This window comes from Cherax quadricarinatus, chromosome 27 (genome assembly GCF_038502225.1).
Source record: "Cherax quadricarinatus isolate ZL_2023a chromosome 27, ASM3850222v1, whole genome shotgun sequence".
Lineage (NCBI taxonomy): Eukaryota > Metazoa > Arthropoda > Malacostraca > Decapoda > Parastacidae > Cherax > Cherax quadricarinatus.
In genome coordinates this window covers 18,655,390-18,674,993 of record NC_091318.1, presented here as the reverse complement: position 1 = coordinate 18,674,993, position 19,604 = coordinate 18,655,390, and the positions used below count along the sequence as shown (strand labels likewise).

Sequence of the window (19,604 nt, the reverse complement as noted above, 5' to 3'; positions counted from 1 at the left end):
TCACTGTCTTGCCAGAGGCATGCCTACATTACAGCTATAAAACTGCAACATTAACACCCTCCTTCAGAGTGCAGACACTGTACTTCCCATCTCCAGTACCCAAGTCCAGCCTGCCGGTTTCCCTGAATCCCTTCATAAATGCTACCTTGCTTACACTCCAACAGCACATCAAGTATTAAAAGCCGTTTGTCTCCATTCACTCCTGTCTAACAAGCTCATGCACGCTTGCTGGAAGTCCAAACCTCCTTTACCCCCTCCCTCCAACCTTTCCTAGGCCGACCCCTACCCCCCTTTCCCTCCATTACAGATCTGTATACTATTGAAGTCATTCTATTTCGTTCTGTTCTCTCTACATGTCCAAAGCATCTCAATAACCCCTCCTCAGGCCTCTGGATAATAGTTTTGGTAATCCCACATCTCCTAATCTCAAAACTACTGACTCTCTGCATTACATGTATTCACACCACACACTGCCCTCAGACATGACATCTCCACTGCCTCCAGCCTTCTTGTTGCAACATTCACAACCCATGCCTCACAACCATACAAGGGCATTGGTATAACTATACTCTCATACATTCCCTTCTTTGCTTTCATGGATAAAGTTCTTTGTCTCCACAGACTCCTCAGTGCACCCCTCGTCAATTCTATGATTCACCTCATCCTTCACAGACCCATTTCCTGACACGTCCACTCCCAAATATCTGAACACATTCACCTCCTCCATACTCTCTCCCTCCAATCTGATATCCAATCTTCCATTACCTAATTTTTTTGTTATCCTCATCACCTTACTCTTACCTATATATACTTTTAACTTCCTTCTTTTACATACCCTACCATACTCATCAACCAACCTCTGCAACTTCTCTTCAGAATCTCCCAAAAGCACAGTGTCATCAGCAAAGAGCAACTGTGACAACTCCCACTTTGTGTTAGATTCTTTATCTTTTAACCCCACACCTCTTGCCAACACCAAAGCATTCACTTCTCTTACTACTCCATCTATAAATGAACAACCAAAGTGACATCACACATCCATTTCTAAGGCCTACTTTTACTGGGAAATAATCCCCCTCTTGCCTACATACTCTAACCTGAGCCTCACTATCCTCATAAAAACTTTTCACTGCCTTCAATAACCTACCTTCTATTCCATACATTTGCAACATCTGATACATTGCCCCCTTATCCACCCTATCACATGCCTTTTCCAAATCCATAAATCCCACAAAAACCTCTCCACCCTTATCCAAATACTGTTCACCTATGTGTTTCACTGCAAACACTTGGTCTACACACCCCCTACCTTTCCTAAAGCCTCCTTGTTTGTCTACTATCCTGCTCTCCATCTTACTCATAATTCTATCAATAATAACTAACATACACTTTACCAGTTATACTCAACAGACTTATTCCCCTATAATTTTTACACTCTCTTTTGTCCCCACTGCCTTTATACAAAGGAACTATGCATGCTCTCTGCCAATCCCTAGGTACCTTACCCCCTTCCATACATTTATTAAATAAAAATGCTAACCACTCCAAAACTATGTCCCCACCTGCTTTTAACATTTCTATCTTTATCCCATCAATCCCAGCTGCTTTACCCCCTTTCATTCTACATACTGCCTCACAAACTTCCCCCACACTCACAACTTGCTCTTCCTCACTCCAACACGATGTTATTCCTACTTGCCTTATAAATGGAATCACAGCTTCTCTATCTTCATCAACATTTAACAATTCCTCAAAATATTCCTTCCATCTTCCCGATACCTCTAACTCTCCATAAAAATGTACACATAACAATTTGGGATTCAATAAGGTCATATATCACTTATGGTGCAAGAATAGTATGAATTATTATTATTATAATGGAAATAATTAAAATGCATTTTTCTTAATTCAGATGGGTGTATAGAGACCAAGCCTGGGACAACCTGGTGATGGTCTCCCCAAGGTCGGTGGTGGAGTTACAGTGGTTTTGTTTTCACTGAAGATATATAATTTCACTCCATCTCACAAAATTTATGAGCAAAGCAGCAAATTCCATTTTGAGTTTGGCAATATTTATAAATACAGGTACAATATATAGTATTTTTATGTGATATTCCAGCTGTCAAATTTTAAACAAATTGAAATCTAGTATTTTGGGGGGATAAGAATGTTTCCCCCTGAATTAAGAAAAGTGTGCTTCCATTTGAGACTATAAAATATTGTATCTGTTAACACTCAGCTTTCAATTTACAAAACTACGTGATAATAAGGTAAAAAAAAGTCAGTTAACAGTACAACACTACAATTTTATAAGTTATTGTAAATTTTTTGAGCAATGACAAATATTAAATATTACAGAGCAGCAACATGGTAGAACTAATAAGAGATTCACAACAAAGGCTCTAAATACTCATAAGAACTACTGAAAGAAATTACAGTAAACCTTTCAAAAGTCTTGGCATTAGGCAGAAAGTTTTGAAAATTTTGATATTTTAAATTACCTATTATCTTCAGGAATGAAGAGAATAATGTTATCATCTCTTGTATGATAAGCCATAATCTTGCAAAAAAATGGAACAATCTCACAAATAAAGATGGAACAATCTCATAAACATAGAAGGGGTAATCTCACAGACATAGATGGGGAGGGCAATCTCAAGTCTACAGTAACTGAAACCAAACTAACCAAGAGCTAGAGCTCAGTTCACACACACTCATGCAAGTACAGGTAGGCCATCACTAATCCGGCAATCAGTTATCTGGCTCCATCAGTAATCCAGCACTAATATCAGCTAGCATAATTTCAAATTTCATCATTATATTTTTTTTTTTTTATTATCACACCGGCCGATTCCCACCAAGGCAGGGTGGCCCGAAAAAGAAAAACTTTCACCATCATTCACTCCATCACTGTCTTGCCAGAAGGGTGCTTTACACTACAGTTTTTAAACTGCAACATTAACACCCCTCCTTCAGAGTGCAGGCACTGTACTTCCCATCTCCAGGACTCAAGTCCGGCCTGCCGGTTTCCCTGAATCCCTTCATAAATGTTACTTTGCTCACACTCCAACAGCACGTCAAGTATTAAAAACCATTTGTCTCCATTCACTCCTATCAAACACGCTCACGCATGCCTGCTGGAAGTCCAAGCCCCTCGCACACAAAACCTCCTTTACCCCCTCCCTCCAACCCTTCCTAGGCCGACCCCTACCCCGCCTTCCTTCCACTACAGACTGATACACTCTTGAAGTCATTCTGTTTCGCTCCATTCTCTCTACATGTCCGAACCACCTCAACAACCCTTCCTCAGCCCTCTGGACAACAGTTTTGGTAATCCCGCACCTCCTCCTAACTTCCAAACTACGAATTCTCTGCATTATATTCACACCACACATTGCCCTCAGACATGACATCTCCACTGCCTCCAGCCTTCTCCTCGCTGCAACATTCATCACCCACGCTTCACACCCATATAAGAGCGTTGGTAAAACTATACTCTCATACATTCCCCTCTTTGCCTCCAAGGACAAAGTTCTTTGTCTCCACAGACTCCTAAGTGCACCACTCACTCTTTTTCCCTCATCAATTCTATGATTCACCTCATCTTTCATAGACCCATCTGCTGACACGTCCACTCCCAAATATCTGAATACGTTCACCTCCTCCATACTCTCTCCCTCCAATCTGATATTCAATCTTTCATCACCTAATCTTTTTGTTATCCTCATAACCTTACTCTTTCCTGTATTCACCTTTAATTTTCTTCTTTTGCACACCCTACCAAATTCATCCACCAATCTCTGCAACTTCTCTTCAGAATCTCCCAAGAGCACAATGTCATCAGCAAAGAGCAGCTGTGAGAACTCCCACTTTGTGTGTGATTCTTTATCTTTTAACTCCACGCCTCTTGCCAAGACCCTCGCATTTACTTCTCTTACAACCCCATCTATAAATATATTAAACAACCACGGTGACATCACACATCCTTGTCTAAGGCCTACTTTTACTGGGAAAAAATTTCCCTCTTTCCTACATACTCTAACTTGAGCCTCACTATCCTCGTAAAAACTCTTCACTGCTTTCAGTAACCTACCTCCTACACCATACACTTGCAACATCTGCCACATTGCCCCCCTATCCACCCTGTCATACGCCTTTTCCAAATCCATAAATGCCACAAAGACCTCTTTAGCCTTATCTAAATACTGTTCACTTATATGTTTCACTGTAAACACCTGGTCCACACACCCCCTACCTTTCCTAAAGCCTCCTTGTTCATCTGCTATCCTATTCTCCGTCTTACTCTTAATTCTTTCAATTATAACTCTACCATACACTTTACCAGGTACACTCAACAGACTTATCCCCCTATAATTTTTGCACTCTCTTTTATCCCCTTTGCCTTTATACAAAGGAACTATGCATGCTCTCTGCCAATCCCTAGGTACCTTACCTTCTTCCATACATTTATTAAATAATTGCACCAACCACTCCAAAACTATATCCCCACCTGCTTTTAACATTTCTATCTTTATCCCATCAATCCCGGCTGCCTTACCCCCTTTCATTTTACCTACTGCCTCACGAACTTCCCCCACACTCACAACTGGCTCTTCCTCACTCCTACAAGATGTTATTCCTCCTTGCCCTATACACGAAATCACAGCTTCCCTATCTTCATCAACATTTAACAATTCCTCAAAATATTCCTTCCATCTTCCCAATACCTCTAACTCTCCATTTAATAACTCTCCTCTCCTATTTTTAACTGACAAATCCATTTGTTCTCTAGGCTTTCTTAACTTGTTAATCTCACTCCAAAACTTTTTCTTATTTTCAACAAAATTTGTTGATAACATCTCACCCACTCTCTCATTTGCTCTCTTTTTACATTGCTTCACCACTCTCTTAACTTCTCTCTTTTTCTCCATATACTCTTCCCTCCTTGCATCACTTCTACTTTGTAAAAACTTCTCATATGCTAACTTTTTCTCCCTTACTACTCTCTTTACATCATCATTCCACCAATCGCTCCTCTTCCCTCCTGCACCCACTTTCCTGTAACCATTATCATTATACTGACTCAAATTTCATCATTATACTGACTCAGAAATTGCACAGAGGGTTGTAACTCTACAGCAGCAAGCCAGTGGAGGAGAAAGCAGTGATGAAAATGAGGAAGATGTAGCAGAAAGTCTCAATTGATAGGTTAATTAAGTGTATTCTAACCTAACCACTCTGTAATCCGGCAAACTCACTAATCCGGCACACTACAGGTCCCAATGATGCCGGATTAGTGATGGCCAACCTGTAATTACACACAAGCTTTAACAACAATCACATACTACAAATACAGAGGGTAATCACAAATGTATAATTGCACAAGGTAACTACACAATAGCAGTAGTAGTTTATAATTTTTGTTGACCTTACTTAGCTTTTGCTGCAGATATGTGCTCAGCAAGAAACTCACAGCCAGATGGCCTGTGCTTCTCTAGAATATAACTGGAAAAAAAAAAAATACAGTATACTTTACACAAGAAAACACTACAGTTTTTTTTTTTTTTAGTAGAGCTTAATGAATAATGTAGGAATTATGAACCTTCCAAATTACTGTATACCTCTTTTTCCAGTATCTGGATTTCCCTATGAATTTTTGATTAATTACATACCTTCCTCCTTCCATTCTCTCTTGTAGATAGCTCTTATATCAGGGAGGTAAGGAAGAAAAAGTAAGTATATATGATAAGTTTTTACAGTGTGAACACATACAGTAAATGGAAAAAGAGAACGATTAAATAAGCAGTAAGGGAGTGCAAAAGAGGAACCAATGAGAAAACTGGTGTGTATCAAAAACTTCTGCTGAGAATAAAAAACAGTTTTGGAGAAATTAACAAGTTGAAAAAGTCTGGATAGCAAATGAACCTGGCATTTAATAGAAAAAGAAGAAAGATATGAAATAAGGAGGTGGAGGTAGTGGAAGGACGGAGAGAATATTTTGACAAGTTATTAAATGTTGATGACAAAAATGTCTAGGCAATGAAAGATTGGATAACAGATTGCTGAGAGGGAGTATGGAAGATGTGAATATATATTTACATATTTAGGAGTGGATATATCAGCAGGAAGGTCAGATAGAGACTGTAAGTGAACCACAGATAGATCAGGGGTAAAAGAAAGTTGTAGTGTTGAGGCATCTGAAAAAGGAAGTTTATCTAGAAAGGAAAAAACAGGGAAATGGTATCAAACACTTTCCTGTAAGTGCAAAGCACAAACTTCAAATGTTGAGGAGGAGGAGGAGGAGGAGGAGGAGGAGGAAGAGGAGGAAGAGGAGGAAGAGGAGGAAGAGGAGGAAGAGGAGGAGGAAGAGGAGGAGGAGGAGGAGGAGGAGGAGGAGGAGGACGAGGAGGACGAGGAGGACGAGGAGGATGAGGAGGAGGAGGAGGAGGAGGAGGAGGAGGAGGAGGAGGAGGAGGGAAAAGGAGGAGGAAGGAAAAGGAAGAGGAAGAAGGAGCAGGAAGAGGAAGAAGGAGCAGGAGGAGGAGGAAGGAGAAGGAGGAAGGAGAAGGAGGAAGGAGAAGGAGGAAGGAGAAGGAGGAAGGAGAAGGAGGAAGGAGAAGGAGGAAGGAGAAGGAGGAAGGAGAAGGAGGAAGGAGGAAGGAGAAGGAGGAAGGAGAAGGAGGAAGGAGAAGGAGGAAGGAGAAGGAGGAAGGAGGAGGAAGGAGGAGGAGGAAGGAGGAGGAGGAAGGAGGAGGAGGAAGGAGAAGGAGGAAGGAGAAGGAGGAAGGAGAAGGAGGAAGGAGAAGGAGGAAGGAGAAGGAGGAAGGAGAAGGAGGAAGGAGAAGGAGGAAGGAGAAGGAGGAAGGAGAAGGAGGAAGGAGAAGGAGGAAGGAGAAGGAGGAAGGAGAAGGAGGAAGGAGAAGGAGGAAGGAGAAGGAGGAAGGAGAAGGAGGAGGAGGAAGGAGGAGGAGGAGGGAGGAGGAGGGAGGAGGAGGAGGAAGGAGGAGGAGGAGGGAGGAGGAGGAGGGAGGAGGAGGTAGAGGGAGGAGGAGGTAGGAGGAGGAGGGAGGAGGAGGAGGGAGGAGGAGGAGGAGGGAGGAGGAGGAGGGAGGAGGAGGAGGAGGGAGGAGGAGGAGGAGGGAGGAGGAGGAGGGAGGAGGAGGAGGGAGGAGGAGGAGGAGGGAGGAGGAGGAGGGAGGAGGAAGAGGAGGTTGGAACTAGTGGAGACATGCTTGAGAGCATGTGTAGTGTGAGTATTAAGCAGAGATATGAAAGGTATAATTTAGAAAGCAGAGGAATGATGGTTTAAGCATTTAGGGGATGAAGCAGAATAGGATGACCAAAAGGGTATAAAGGTTTAGAACAGAAGAAAAAAGTGGTATAGGAGTCATCCCAGGAAAGGTTGGTGGAAGGGGGGTAAAGGAAGTTTTGGGTGGTAGGGGCTTTAGCATCCGCCACATGTGTAAGCATATGAGATCAAACGGAGACAAGTGGGTTTATGGCTTGACATGCTGTTGGAGTAACAGCAGGTAAGAGTGAGAAGGGTTGCATTTGAGTGGAACTTGCACAGTAAGAGTAAGGAGGGTTATCAAAGTTTATTGCTTGGGTAGCCTTAAGAATGAGTTGGATAAATTTTTGTTACAGGGCTTGGGTTTGAGAAGGACTTTCCCAGTATGGGCTGGTAGGCCTGTTGCAGTGTTCCTTCATTCTTATCTTTTTTTTTTTTAACACGCTGGCCGTTTCCCACCAAGGCAGGGTGACCCAAAAGGAAGAAAAACCCAAAAGAAAGAAAAACAGTTTCACCATCACTCATACATAATCACTGTCTTTGCAGGAAAACTGGTTAGCTAGATTAGAGTCCTAGAGGTGGAAAGTACCGTGCCTGTAGTCTGGAAGAAGGGTGTGGATATTGCAGATCAGAGGCTCAACTGAACTGATATGTCTATATTCAAGGTATTGAATGAATGATGATGAATGTGTTACATCAGGCCCGACAGTCAGTGTGATAAACAAAGAAAAAAGGTTTCATAGTCCAGATTGTGTTGGGTCATCAGGGTCCCACAAGATATGTATAACCTTTTCTAGAACCTTAATCTATTCAGGAAAACCCCCAATGTTCAAAGTCTTTTATCAAGAAAAGGCAACCTAAGCCCAATATCAAAGAAAACCTCTTTCATTCCATTTGTCATCAGTCCCTGTTAGTAAGGGGAGATTGGAGGGCCTAATGCTGCTGGAGTAGTTACCCATAAGAGGTGGATAAGGTGAGAGCCCAGGATGTTTGCACTTACTAAATTTGAAATCACAATTTCTGTACAGTATTAGCAAAAGGTGACTAAGTGTTGCTAACTATTATTGATAAATAACTTTTATTCACTGAACAATCCTCCATAAGTTTTAACATGATTTACAGCATGCCAAATCACAACTTGCCTAATCATGTCTGTTATGATTATTTATGCCCAATACTGACATACCATAAATATTATGCACATACACAAATAACCTGCACACAGGAGACTAAAACTTATGACGATGTTTTGGTCCACCTTGCACCATTAATTAGTCACACAGAAGTATGAAGGGAAGGGAGCCTTTATACAGTGAACCCCTGGTATTCGATGGCATCGGTATTCGATAAATCCGGTATTCGATGCATTACATAGCAAAAAATTTTCCTCGGTATTCGATTGAAAACCCGGTATTCGATACGATTCGTACAAGACCTGTCCACATGTGGCCTGAACTGCCCCTCGTGTGCCAGTGTTTACAAGCCAGCCAGTGTGCACGCATCTAAGGATACATTCGGTACATTCCATATTATCCATTTAATCACTGTGTTTGGTGCTTGTTTCTGCAAAATAAGTCACCATAGGCCCCAAGAAAGCTTCTAGTGCCAACCCTGTGGTAAAAAGGGTGAGAATTAGAATGGAAATTAAGAAAGATTTTGAAGGGTTTGGGGCTAACCCTGAGAAGCCTATACCAGTTGTGCCTACTTCAAAAATTAAGGAAATGTGTGCACAGTGGGTCGAAGTGCAAACCTTTATGGATGAAAATCACCCTAACACAGCTATTACAATGACAATGTTGTGGCCCATTTTAGACAAATCATAAAGGAACGGGAGGTACAGAGCTCTATGGACAGATTTGTTGTGCGACAGAGGTCCAGTGACTCTCAAGCTGGTCCTAGTGGCATTAAAAGAAGAAGGGAAGTAACCCTGGAAAAGGACTTGCTACCTCAAGTCCTAATGGAAGGGGATTCCCCTTCTAAACACTAAAACCTCTCCCCTCCTTCCATCCCATCAATCATCACCAGATCTTCATTAAAGGTAAGTGTCAATTATTTTATTGTTATTGTAATTATTCTATTGCATTAAACTTAATATTTCATGTAGTAAAATTTTTTTTCATACTTTTGGGTGTCTTGCACGTATTAATTTGATTTTCATTATTTCTTACGAGGAAAATTGATTCGGTTTTCGATATTATCGGTATTCGATGAGCTCTCAGGAACGGATTAATATCGAATACCGGGGTCCACTGTATATCAGAAAGAAGGCAGGGCCGAGAGTAATGGAATGAGAGGAGGAAACAGTATTATTAACCCTTTGACTGTCGCGGTCGTATATGTACGTCATAGGAGATACCGTGTTTGACGTATCTATACGCATAAATTCTAGGGGCTTCAAATCAAGCAGGAGAAAGCTGGTAGGCCCACATGTGAGAGAATGGGTCTCCATGGTCAGTGTGCACCATATAAAAAAAATCGGGGAGCCAGTGGTGCATTGTGGGAATACCATTTCAGTCGTCCTTTTTCAGCATGTCTAGCGGTAAGAAATATGTGACTTCCCTGCAAATCTGGGACTCTTCTCTTCCCAAGTGATGCTCTAACACAGATGGAAGTGTCAATGAAGATCAATTTCATGATTTCGAGGAGTTTGAGACCAAAAGCAATGGAGGAGGTGGAGGAGGAGGAGGAGGAGGAGGAAGAAGAGGAGGAAGAAGAGGAGGAGGAAGAAGAGGAGGAGGAAGAAGAGGAGGAGGAAGGAAGGAGGGAGGAGGAGGAAGGAGGGAGGAGTAAGAAGGAGGGAGGAGGAAGAAGGAAGAAGGAGGGAGGGAGGGAGGAAGAAGGAGGGAGGAAGAAGGAGGGAGGAGGAGGAAGGAGGGAGGGAGGAGGAGGGAGGAGGAGGAAGGTGGAAGGGGGGGGGAGGAGGAGGAGGAGGAGGAGGAGGAGGAGGAGGAGGAGGAGGAGGAGGAGGAGGAGGAGGAGGAGGAGGAGGAGGAGGAGGAGGAGGAGGAGGAGGAGGGAAAAGGAGGAGGAAGGAAAAGGAAGAGGAAGAAGGAGCAGGAAGAGGAAGAAGGAGCAGGAGGAGGAGGAAGGAGAAGGAGGAAGGAGAAGGAGGAAGGAGAAGGAGAAGGAGGAAGGAGAAGGAGGAAGGAGAAGGAGGAAGGAGAAGGAGGAAGGAGAAGGAGGAAGGAGGAAGGAGAAGGAGGAAGGAGAAGGAGGAAGGAGAAGGAGGAAGGAGAAGGAGGAAGGAGGAGGAGGAAGGAGGAGGAGGAAGGAGGAGGAGGAAGGAGGAGGAGGAAGGAGAAGGAGGAAGGAGAAGGAGGAAGGAGAAGGAGGAAGGAGAAGGAGGAAGGAGAAGGAGGAAGGAGAAGGAGGAAGGAGAAGGAGGAAGGAGAAGGAGGAAGGAGAAGGAGGAAGGAGAAGGAGGAAGGAGAAGGAGGAAGGAGAAGGAGGAAGGAGAAGGAGGAAGGAGAAGGAGGAAGGAGAAGGAGGAGGAGGAAGGAGGAGGAGGAGGGAGGAGAAGGGAGGAGGAGGAGGGAGGAGGAGGAGGGAGGAGGAGGAGGGAGGAGGAGGAGGGAGGAGGAGGAGGGAGGAGGAGGAGGGAGGAGGAGGAGGGAGGAGGAGGAGGAGAGGAGGAGGAGGGAGGAGGAGGAGGAGGGAGGAGGAGGAGGGAGGAGGAGGAGGGAGGAGGAGGAGGAGGGAGGAGGAGGAGGGAGGAGGAGGAGGGAGGAGGGAGGAGGAAGAGGAGGTTGGAACTAGTGGAGACATGCTTGAGAGCATGTGTAGTGTGAGTATTAAGCAGAGATATGAAAGGTATAATTTAGAAAGCAGAGGAATGATGGTTTAAGCATTTAGGGGATGAAGCAGAATAGGATGACCAAAAGGGTATAAAGGTTTAGAACAGAAGAAAAAAGTGGTATAGGAGTCATCCCAGGAAAGGTTGGTGGAAGGGGGGTAAAGGAAGTTTTGGGTGGTAGGGGCTTTAGCATCCGCCACATGTGTAAGCATATGAGATCAAACGGAGACAAGTGGGTTTATGGCTTGACATGCTGTTGGAGTAACAGCAGGTAAGAGTGAGAAGGGTTGCATTTGAGTGGAACTTGCACAGTAAGAGTAAGGAGGGTTATCAAAGTTTATTGCTTGGGTAGCCTTAAGAATGAGTTGGATAAATTTTTGTTACAGGGCTTGGGTTTGAGAAGGACTTTCCCAGTATGGGCTGGTAGGCCTGTTGCAGTGTTCCTTCATTCTTATCTTTTTTTTTTTTAACACGCTGGCCGTTTCCCACCAAGGCAGGGTGACCCAAAAGGAAGAAAAACCCAAAAGAAAGAAAAACAGTTTCACCATCACTCATACATAATCACTGTCTTTGCAGGAAAACTGGTTAGCTAGATTAGAGTCCTAGAGGTGGAAAGTACCGTGCCTGTAGTCTGGAAGAAGGGTGTGGATATTGCAGATCAGAGGCTCAACTGAACTGATATGTCTATATTCAAGGTATTGAATGAATGATGATGAATGTGTTACATCAGGCCCGACAGTCAGTGTGATAAACAAAGAAAAAAGGTTTCATAGTCCAGATTGTGTTGGGTCATCAGGGTCCCACAAGATATGTATAACCTTTTCTAGAACCTTAATCTATTCAGGAAAACCCCCAATGTTCAAAGTCTTTTATCAAGAAAAGGCAACCTAAGCCCAATATCAAAGAAAACCTCTTTCATTCCATTTGTCATCAGTCCCTGTTAGTAAGGGGAGATTGGAGGGCCTAATGCTGCTGGAGTAGTTACCCATAAGAGGTGGATAAGGTGAGAGCCCAGGATGTTTGCACTTACTAAATTTGAAATCACAATTTCTGTACAGTATTAGCAAAAGGTGACTAAGTGTTGCTAACTATTATTGATAAATAACTTTTATTCACTGAACAATCCTCCATAAGTTTTAACATGATTTACAGCATGCCAAATCACAACTTGCCTAATCATGTCTGTTATGATTATTTATGCCCAATACTGACATACCATAAATATTATGCACATACACAAATAACCTGCACACAGGAGACTAAAACTTATGACGATGTTTTGGTCCACCTTGCACCATTAATTAGTCACACAGAAGTATGAAGGGAAGGGAGCCTTTATACAGTGAACCCCTGGTATTCGATGGCATCGGTATTCGATAAATCCGGTATTCGATGCATTACATAGCAAAAAATTTTCCTCGGTATTCGATTGAAAACCCGGTATTCGATACGATTCGTACAAGACCTGTCCACATGTGGCCTGAACTGCCCCTCGTGTGCCAGTGTTTACAAGCCAGCCAGTGTGCACGCATCTAAGGATACATTCGGTACATTCCATATTATCCATTTAATCACTGTGTTTGGTGCTTGTTTCTGCAAAATAAGTCACCATAGGCCCCAAGAAAGCTTCTAGTGCCAACCCTGTGGTAAAAAGGGTGAGAATTAGAATGGAAATTAAGAAAGATTTTGAAGGGTTTGGGGCTAACCCTGAGAAGCCTATACCAGTTGTGCCTACTTCAAAAATTAAGGAAATGTGTGCACAGTGGGTCGAAGTGCAAACCTTTATGGATGAAAATCACCCTAACACAGCTATTACAATGACAATGTTGTGGCCCATTTTAGACAAATCATAAAGGAACGGGAGGTACAGAGCTCTATGGACAGATTTGTTGTGCGACAGAGGTCCAGTGACTCTCAAGCTGGTCCTAGTGGCATTAAAAGAAGAAGGGAAGTAACCCTGGAAAAGGACTTGCTACCTCAAGTCCTAATGGAAGGGGATTCCCCTTCTAAACACTAAAACCTCTCCCCTCCTTCCATCCCATCAATCATCACCAGATCTTCATTAAAGGTAAGTGTCAATTATTTTATTGTTATTGTAATTATTCTATTGCATTAAACTTAATATTTCATGTAGTAAAATTTTTTTTCATACTTTTGGGTGTCTTGCACGTATTAATTTGATTTTCATTATTTCTTACGAGGAAAATTGATTCGGTTTTCGATATTATCGGTATTCGATGAGCTCTCAGGAACGGATTAATATCGAATACCGGGGTCCACTGTATATCAGAAAGAAGGCAGGGCCGAGAGTAATGGAATGAGAGGAGGAAACAGTATTATTAACCCTTTGACTGTCGCGGTCGTATATGTACGTCATAGGAGATACCGTGTTTGACGTATCTATACGCATAAATTCTAGGGGCTTCAAATCAAGCAGGAGAAAGCTGGTAGGCCCACATGTGAGAGAATGGGTCTCCATGGTCAGTGTGCACCATATAAAAAAAATCGGGGAGCCAGTGGTGCATTGTGGGAATACCATTTCAGTCGTCCTTTTTCAGCATGTCTAGCGGTAAGAAATATGTGACTTCCCTGCAAATCTGGGACTCTTCTCTTCCCAAGTGATGCTCTAACACAGATGGAAGTGTCAATGAAGATCAATTTCATGATTTCGAGGAGTTTGAGACCAAAAGCAATGGAGGAGGTGGAGGAGGAGGAGGAGGAGGAGGAGGAAGAAGAGGAGGAAGAAGAGGAGGAGGAAGAAGAGGAGGAGGAAGAAGAGGAGGTGGAAGGAAGGAGGGAGGAGGAGGAAGGAGGGAGGAGGAAGAAGGAGGGAGGAGGAAGAAGGAAGAAGGAGGGAGGGAGGAGGAAGGAGGGAGGGAGGAAGAAGGAGGGAGGAGGAGGAAGGAGGGAGGGAGGAGGAGGGAGGAGGAGGAAGGTGGAAGGGGGGGGGGAGGAGGAGGAGGAGGAGGAGGAGGAGGAGGAGGAGGAGGAGGAGGAGGAGGAGGAGGAGGAGGAGGAGGAGGAGGAGGAGGAGGAGGAGGAGGAGGGAAAAGGAGGAGGAAGGAAAAGGAAGAGGAAGAAGGAGCAGGAAGAGGAAGAAGGAGCAGGAGGAGGAGGAAGGAGAAGGAGGAAGGAGAAGGAGGAAGGAGAAGGAGAAGGAGGAAGGAGAAGGAGGAATGAGAAGGAGGAAGGAGAAGGAGGAAGGAGAAGGAGGAAGGAGGAAGGAGAAGGAGGAGGAAGGAGAAGGAGGAAGGAGAAGGAGGAAGGAGAAGGAGGAAGGAGGAGGAGGAAGGATGAGGAGGAAGGAGGAGGAGGAAGGAGGAGGAGGAAGGAGAAGGAGGAAGGAGGAGGAAGGAGAAGGAGGAAGGAGAAGGAGGAAGGAGAAGGAGGAAGGAGAAGGAGGAAGGAGAAGGAGGAAGGAGAAGGAGGATGGAGAAGGAGGAAGGAGAAGGAGGAAGGAGAAGGAGGAAGGAGAAGGAGGAAGGAGAAGGAGGAAGGAGAAGGAGGAAGGAGAAGGAGGAGGAGGAAGGAGGAGGAGGAGGGAGGAGGAGGAAGGAGGAGGAGGGAGGAGGAGGAGGGAGGAGGAGGAGGGAGGAGGAGGAGGGAGGAGGAGGATGGAGGAGGAGGAGGGAGGAGGAGGAGGGAGGAGGAGGAGGAGGGAGGAGGAGGAGGAGGAGGAGGAGGAGGGAGGAGGAGGAGGGAGGAGGAGGAGGGAGGAGGAGGAGGGAGGAGGAGGAGGAGGGAGGAGGAGGAGGGAGGAGGGAGGAGGGAGGAGGAAGAGGAGGTTGGAACTAGTGGAGACATGCTTGAGAGCATGTGTAGTGTGAGTATTAAGCAGAGATATGAAAGGTATAATTTAGAAAGCAGAGGAATGATGGTTTAAGCATTTAGGGGATGAAGCAGAATAGGATGACCAAAAGGGTATAAAGGTTTAGAACAGAAGAAAAAAGTGGTATAGGAGTCATCCCAGGAAAGGTTGGTGGAAGGGGGGTAAAGGAAGTTTTGGGTGGTAGGGGCTTTAGCATCCGCCACATGTGTAAGCATATGAGATCAAACGGAGACAAGTGGGTTTATGGCTTGACATGCTGTTGGAGTAACAGCAGGTAAGAGTGAGAAGGGTTGCATTTGAGTGGAACTTGCACAGTAAGAGTAAGGAGGGTTATCAAAGTTTATTGCTTGGGTAGCCTTAAGAATGAGTTGGATAAATTTTTGTTACAGGGCTTGGGTTTGAGAAGGACTTTCCCAGTATGGGCTGGTAGGCCTGTTGCAGTGTTCCTTCATTCTTATCTTTTTTTTTTTTAACACGCTGGCCGTTTTCCCACCAAGGCAGGGTGACCCAAAAGGAAGAAAAACCCAAAAGAAAGAAAAACAGTTTCACCATCACTCATACATAATCACTGTCTTTGCAGGAAAACTGGTTAGCTAGATTAGAGTCCTAGAGGTGGAAAGTACCGTGCCTGTAGTCTGGAAGAAGGGTGTGGATATTGCAGATCAGAGGCTCAACTGAACTGATATGTCTATATTCAAGGTATTGAATGAATGATGATGAATGTGTTACATCAGGCCCGACAGTCAGTGTGATAAACAAAGAAAAAAGGTTTCATAGTCCAGATTGTGTTGGGTCATCAGGGTCCCACAAGATATGTATAACCTTTTCTAGAACCTTAATCTATTCAGGAAAACCCCCAATGTTCAAAGTCTTTTATCAAGAAAAGGCAACCTAAGCCCAATATCAAAGAAAACCTCTTTCATTCCATTTGTCATCAGTCCCTGTTAGTAAGGGGAGATTGGAGGGCCTAATGCTGCTGGAGTAGTTACCCATAAGAGGTGGATAAGGTGAGAGCCCAGGATGTTTGCACTTACTAAATTTGAAATCACAATTTCTGTACAGTATTAGCAAAAGGTGACTAAGTGTTGCTAACTATTATTGATAAATAACTTTTATTCACTGAACAATCCTCCATAAGTTTTAACATGATTTACAGCATGCCAAATCACAACTTGCCTAATCATGTCTGTTATGATTATTTATGCCCAATACTGACATACCATAAATATTATGCACATACACAAATAACCTGCACACAGGAGACTAAAACTTATGACGATGTTTTGGTCCACCTTGCACCATTAATTAGTCACACAGAAGTATGAAGGGAAGGGAGCCTTTATACAGTGAACCCCTGGTATTCGATGGCATCGGTATTCGATAAATCCGGTATTCGATGCATTACATAGCAAAAAATTTTCCTCGGTATTCGATTGAAAACCCGGTATTCGATACGATTCGTACAAGACCTGTCCACATGTGGCCTGAACTGCCCCTCGTGTGCCAGTGTTTACAAGCCAGCCAGTGTGCACGCATCTAAGGATACATTCGGTACATTCCATATTATCCATTTAATCACTGTGTTTGGTGCTTGTTTCTGCAAAATAAGTCACCATAGGCCCCAAGAAAGCTTCTAGTGCCAACCCTGTGGTAAAAAGGGTGAGAATTAGAATGGAAATTAAGAAAGATTTTGAAGGGTTTGGGGCTAACCCTGAGAAGCCTATACCAGTTGTGCCTACTTCAAAAATTAAGGAAATGTGTGCACAGTGGGTCGAAGTGCAAACCTTTATGGATGAAAATCACCCTAACACAGCTATTACAATGACAATGTTGTGGCCCATTTTAGACAAATCATAAAGGAACGGGAGGTACAGAGCTCTATGGACAGATTTGTTGTGCGACAGAGGTCCAGTGACTCTCAAGCTGGTCCTAGTGGCATTAAAAGAAGAAGGGAAGTAACCCTGGAAAAGGACTTGCTACCTCAAGTCCTAATGGAAGGGGATTCCCCTTCTAAACACTAAAACCTCTCCCCTCCTTCCATCCCATCAATCATCACCAGATCTTCATTAAAGGTAAGTGTCAATTATTTTATTGTTATTGTAATTATTCTATTGCATTAAACTTAATATTTCATGTAGTAAAATTTTTTTTCATACTTTTGGGTGTCTTGCACGTATTAATTTGATTTTCATTATTTCTTACGAGGAAAATTGATTCGGTTTTCGATATTATCGGTATTCGATGAGCTCTCAGGAACGGATTAATATCGAATACCGGGGTCCACTGTATATCAGAAAGAAGGCAGGGCCGAGAGTAATGGAATGAGAGGAGGAAACAGTATTATTAACCCTTTGACTGTCGCGGTCGTATATGTACGTCATAGGAGATACCGTGTTTGACGTATCTATACGCATAAATTCTAGGGGCTTCAAATCAAGCAGGAGAAAGCTGGTAGGCCCACATGTGAGAGAATGGGTCTCCATGGTCAGTGTGCACCATATAAAAAAAATCGGGGAGCCAGTGGTGCATTGTGGGAATACCATTTCAGTCGTCCTTTTTCAGCATGTCTAGCGGTAAGAAATATGTGACTTCCCTGCAAATCTGGGACTCTTCTCTTCCCAAGTGATGCTCTAACACAGATGGAAGTGTCAATGAAGATCAATTTCATGATTTCGAGGAGTTTGAGACCAAAAGCAATGGAGGAGGTGGAGGAGGAGGAGGAGGAGGAGGAGGAAGAAGAGGAGGAAGAAGAGGAGGAGGAAGAAGAGGAGGAGGAAGAAGAGGAGGAGGAAGAAGAGGAGGAGGAAGGAAGGAGGGAGGAGGAGGAAGGAGGGAGGAGTAAGAAGGAGGGAGGAGGAAGAAGGAAGAAGGAGGGAATGGCAATATAAACACAAATGCAGTATAATGTGATCCTTTATTGACTACGTTTCGCCCACACAGTGGGCTTTTTCAAGTCACAAACAGAACTACCTGGGGTGGAAGGAACGCGAGTATTTATAGTCCGGCTGAGGTCCGGTGAAGAATGCTGCATCTGATGATGTACCGAGTTGGGTTGTAGAGTCTAAAAACTTGGGTAGCTTGGAAAGGAGACTGGACAAGTTTGTGAGCAGACCTTCTACAGTGTTCTTATGTGGGATAGCGATGAAGAAGTTTCTTGGCAAGTGGTTCAGCTATGTTATAGAAGCCACTATTCTGGTTGAAGTTGTCGGATATAGAAATAAGTGATGATTCCAGGATTCTTCGGTATTGAGTGTTGTCTTCTGTGGCGATAAGTCTTGAGTTTCTGTAGTTTATCAAGTGGTTGTGTGAATTACGGTGTTGTACGCAGGCATTCCTTGTGTCGTCAGACCTGCTTGCGTATTGGTGTTCTGAAATACGTGTTTGGAGGTCCCTTGATGTTTCGCCCATGTATAACTTGTTGCAGTCATTACAAGGGATTATATATACCCCTGCAGAGGATGGAGGCTTGTCCTGCCTACTACTGGTGATGTCCTTGATGGTCGTGGTTGTGGAGGTAGATACTTGGAATGATGTTTTGGCAAAGATGTTGGAAACATGTTTGGCAATGGAGTTGGTGGGAAGGACTATGTATCTCTTCTCGGCAGTGTCTTCTCTGGGTGTGTTGAAGATGTTTAGTGCTCGCCGTCTGCAGTCTCTGATGAAGTGACGAGGATAGTGGAGTTTGGAAAATACCTGTTCAATTATAGTGCATTCTTCCTCAAGGAACTCGTTGCTGCAGATTCTGAGTGCACGCAGGAAGAAGCCTATAATTACACCACGTTTGGTTTTGGTGTCGTGGTGAGAGTAGAAGTGGAGAAGATCGTTTTGGTTGGTGGGTTTTCGATAGACTTTAAAACGAAGTTCGTGGTCAGCTTTGCAGAGTAGAACATCAAGAAAAGGAAGAGTGTTGTCGACCTCTTCTTCAAGTGTGAACTGGATTGAAGGCTCGACCTGGTTGAGCTTGTCTTGGAGAGCTTGAACGTTGAAGCGTTTAGGAGTTATGAGGAGAATGTCGTCAACATAACGGAGCCAGGTGACAGACGAAGGAATAATGGTGGAGAAACGTTCGGCTTCTAGATGTTCCATGTATAGGTTCGCTAGGACTGCACTGAGTGGCGAACCCATGGGTAGTCCAAAAGTCTGCTGAAAGAGGTGATTTTCAAAAGAGAAACACGTAAAGCCAACACATAGTTCAACCAGGTCGATGAAGTCGCTGGCTGGAATGGGAAGATCAAGTGAATCGTCAATTTTCTTGCGCAAGAGATCGATGGCTTGTTTAGTAGGTACTTTAGTGAATAGGGAAGTCACGTCAAGGCTGGAAAGTTTCTTGTTCCTGATGTTGATGTTGCGAATGCGATTGAGAAGATCACCTGAGTGTTTGAGATGTGCTGGACTGATAGTGCCCAAGAGTTTCGAGAGGTGTTTGGCGAGAATTCCTGAGAGCTTGTGGGGAGCACTGCCTATTCCCGAGGATATGGGCCTCAGTGGGATACCAGGCTTGTGAGTCTTTGGCAGGCCGTACATTCTGGCAGGTCTGGGGTTGCTGGGCATGGTGTGCAGAAGTTTCTTCCCTTGTTCTGGTTGAACTATGTGTTGGCTTTACGTGTTTCTCTTTTGAAAATCACCTCTTTCAGCAGACTTTTGGACTACCCATGGGTTCGCCACTCAGTGCAGTCCTAGCGAACCTATACATG

At 44.0% G+C, this 19,604-nt stretch overlaps 1 protein-coding gene across 3 annotated transcripts in view; it reads right to left on the bottom strand.

Annotated features, from left to right (window-relative positions):
* The window catches only part of LOC128691214 (WD repeat-containing protein 17-like), a 245,478-nt gene that overhangs the window by 26,331 nt on the left and 199,543 nt on the right, over positions 1-19,604 (bottom strand). For all 3 annotated transcript variants that reach the window (XM_053780080.2, XM_053780079.2, XM_053780078.2), the window contains exon 22: positions 5,434-5,505. In XM_053780080.2, the coding sequence (XP_053636055.2) occupies positions 5,434-5,505 (72 nt within the window). The remainder of the gene's footprint in view (positions 1-5,433; positions 5,506-19,604) is intronic.